Source organism: Palaemon carinicauda, chromosome 16 (assembly GCF_036898095.1).
Source record: "Palaemon carinicauda isolate YSFRI2023 chromosome 16, ASM3689809v2, whole genome shotgun sequence".
Classification (NCBI taxonomy): domain Eukaryota; kingdom Metazoa; phylum Arthropoda; class Malacostraca; order Decapoda; family Palaemonidae; genus Palaemon; species Palaemon carinicauda.
Window position 1 is genome coordinate 35,585,173 of NC_090740.1, and position 3,250 is coordinate 35,588,422.

Here is a 3,250-nt window from a genome sequence, read left to right on the forward strand (position 1 = left end):
TTTTTGTGTTTTATTATTTATCATGTGCATTATTTATCATATGCATATCTCTCTCTTCCCAAGGTATACGTTGATTATATGAGGTAACGCCAACTGTCACCTTTTGAAACCCAGCTTTATTCATAAGTCAGCTAGTATCTGTGCACATCCGCATTGTAACGGGAATTTGCTGACTGTCCACTGCATGCACAACAACAAGACATGGTCGACAAAGAGCGCTACTTAAGCTGCTTTCATCACTCCTTCTTGATGGAGGTGGAATACTTTGAGAATAAAGGCATGGAGCCTTGATAAGGCTCCCAGACATCTATCCTCTGTCAGGGTGATGATTCCTAACATGCAAGTAGGGTTCTTTCCTCTGAACACCACTGTCTTCATCCAGCCTATGGACTAAGGAGTTATTAAGAACTTCAAGGACCAATACAGCCGAGGAGTAATGGAATGACTCCAAGAACCACCGATAATGACCCTGGCCGTAACATGGTGGACTATTGGAAGAAGTAAGAAGTTCACGATTGCAGACTGTTTGTCTGTAGTTTAGGATTCCTTCCATGATGTCGAGACTGAAACCGTGAATACCTGCTGGAAACGTTTATGGCCAGTGTACTTTAAAGACTTTGGCGGCTTCAGTCGTGACAAAGCTTTCCAACAGACTGTCAAGAATATCATAACTTTGGCGAGTGTAGTTATAGTTGAAGGCTTCACTGAAATGGCTGAGGACGACATCCTGAGTTGCTGGATGGCCATAGCGAGGAGCTGACTGACGAGGACCTGGCTGAATTAGACCATTCAGTAAGTGAGGAAGAGGAGGAGGCTGATGGACCTGAGAAGTTGGTAGAGATGTTACGGTTGGTGGAAGAGTTGAAACAAAGGGTGTACATCATGGATCATTCTCTGGTACATGCTCTGAAGTCCATGTGTCCCATTGATGAGATTTTGCTTGTTGTTAAAGCAACTTGGACAAGATGAAGAAGTCAGCAAAGCAGATGTCCATAACTATGTTCTTCCCTTGTGTCGAGACACAGCCACCACCACCAAGCCTGAGCTTCAGCCATCACCACCTCCTCCTGTAACCAAAGAATCTTCTGACCCTGTTACCACATCTCCAGCCAACCCTCCTCCGGAAGCCATGATTGAGGTCAGTCATGATGATGGGGTAGAGGATCATCCTGCCCTTACAGAATATATTTTTTTACCTAAATTTCTGCAGTTAATTTAGTGTTACAATACAGTACAGTACAAAATTTATAAAGCTAACTTTAATTAATTTACATTGGGAACTCTAAAGTAAATTTGTTTTTAAATTGCTTGCACTGTACATTTTCTTATTACTGTATGCATCCTATACTAATCCATTTCAAATCTCTTTTTCTTTACAGTGGTGATAACTCATCCGAGTAGACATGCCATACTGTACAGTTACTTCCCAACATCGTTCATTTTATCCGTTTGTAAATGTATGGCATATCCTGGATTCACCTCACCAACTGTGTCTTTTGATAGAATATTTTTCGGTAAATACTGATACAGTACTGTAATATTTTGGTTTCTGTAAATGCTGTAATGGTATAAACAATATATTTTAAGTATGGTATGTACTGTACATTCATGATTAGTAGGTACAGTACATTTATAATTGTCATGGGTAGATACAATACTTTTAAAGGATTTGTTTTAAAACCAAGAAATATCTATTCCCAAAGTGTGAGCAGCAAGGTGAGATCCGACTACCGTAATGTTTGGTCAAACTTGTCATCACTTCACTGTCGTCAGCATTTTGAAAGCAAACCGAGCCTTGACGAGAGATAAGGGGACTGTTCTGTTTTGACCAAGATGTCATCGTCTTAATTAGTGGAGTCAGCATATTTTGAGAAACCGAGCCTGAGGGAAATCCTTGTTTATGAATTATGTCATCATGGAAGGACATGTGCTGCCCTTATGTTACAACTTCACACATGGTCCAGATTGCATCGGAAATTTCATCTAGAAGCTTCCATGGCATGATCGAAGTGGGCGTTTTTGAGGAAGCCAATAGAGACGCAGAATTATTACAAAAAGAATGCCTTCTATGGAAATGACTACTGCCCACTGTAATTAATTCCGCCCATACATAGGTATATAATCTTCAAGAAGAGATTGTCCAAAAGAGATAGGACAGGACATAAGACAAGATAGGAACTATGTCCGAAGCAGATAAGATCCAAGTCCTAACGAGATAAGAAACAAAGAAAACCAGAAGTCTGATAGAGCCAAATTCTAATCTTCCCTTCAGACAACAAAAGCCTATATCCAAAATCCTGTTATGACCGAGAAGAAGAGACAAATTGAAGCAGCCAGCCCTCCCTGCTTGTGACGAAAAGTAGCCAACAGTGCCTGCAGCCTACTTAGTTCAACTGTTTCATCGAATTCTTGGAAGAAGACCTCTGATTTCCCTTCTTGATGCCATCATTTTTGTGACGTCTTCAAATCCAGTTATCGTGCCAGTTTCATCTGAACCTCAGTCGCCCTTCTGCAACATTCTCAATCCTGAAGTCTCCATACCAGTATCGTCTCAGCAGCTGCAGAAAACTATTCCTGAAGTATTTCAACCTTACTGACTGTTCCCCTTTTCTGTATGTTTGATTGATTTGATTTGTCAGTTAAGGTAACCGTAGAAATAACATTAATTTTCTTTATATGTTTGTGAATAAATCTGTTGTGTTTTTTCGTGCGATTCTTTTTATATACATAGCCTGTATTTCAATTGTGGTTGTTGGAAACATTTATTTTAATTATTAAAAAATCCTGTAACAATTTTAAGATCGTAACATCGGTACATACATACATACATACATACATCTGTATCTAACCTAATAATTTCACTAATGATTGTATTTTTTTTCCACAGCTATGTTTGTATGTAATCTGTAGTAAAATTAGTGGTTACAGTACTGCATACGTGATTCCCTACAGTACTGTACACACACGAAAAAAAAAAAGAAATGATGCATTAAGAGTTTTATCATGCTTCACACCATGATACTGAGTAGAACTTCGTACGAAAATGGTTAATGGTACTGTATTTTTTTGTACAATGTGTACACTTGATTTTTCGTATTTTCCATTTTTCTAATTTATATTGTATATTACAATACTATAGTAATGTGAAGTATTGTTTATTAACTATACTGTACGGTATTGTACATAAATACTATTGTACTATATAATATGTTTAGCTTACTAATGTTGGCTACAGTACAGTGATTTGATA

General features: G+C 38.2%; 1 protein-coding gene across 1 annotated transcript in view; it reads left to right on the forward strand.

The window, feature by feature from the left end:
• Nucleotides 1-928: 928 nt before the first annotated feature.
• Nucleotides 929-3,250, forward strand: part of LOC137655253 (uncharacterized) — a 127,272-nt gene continuing 124,950 nt past the window's right edge. The window contains exon 1 of the mRNA XM_068389136.1: nucleotides 929-1,138. Coding sequence (XP_068245237.1) covers nucleotides 929-1,138 — 210 coding nt within the window. The remainder of the gene's footprint in view (nucleotides 1,139-3,250) is intronic.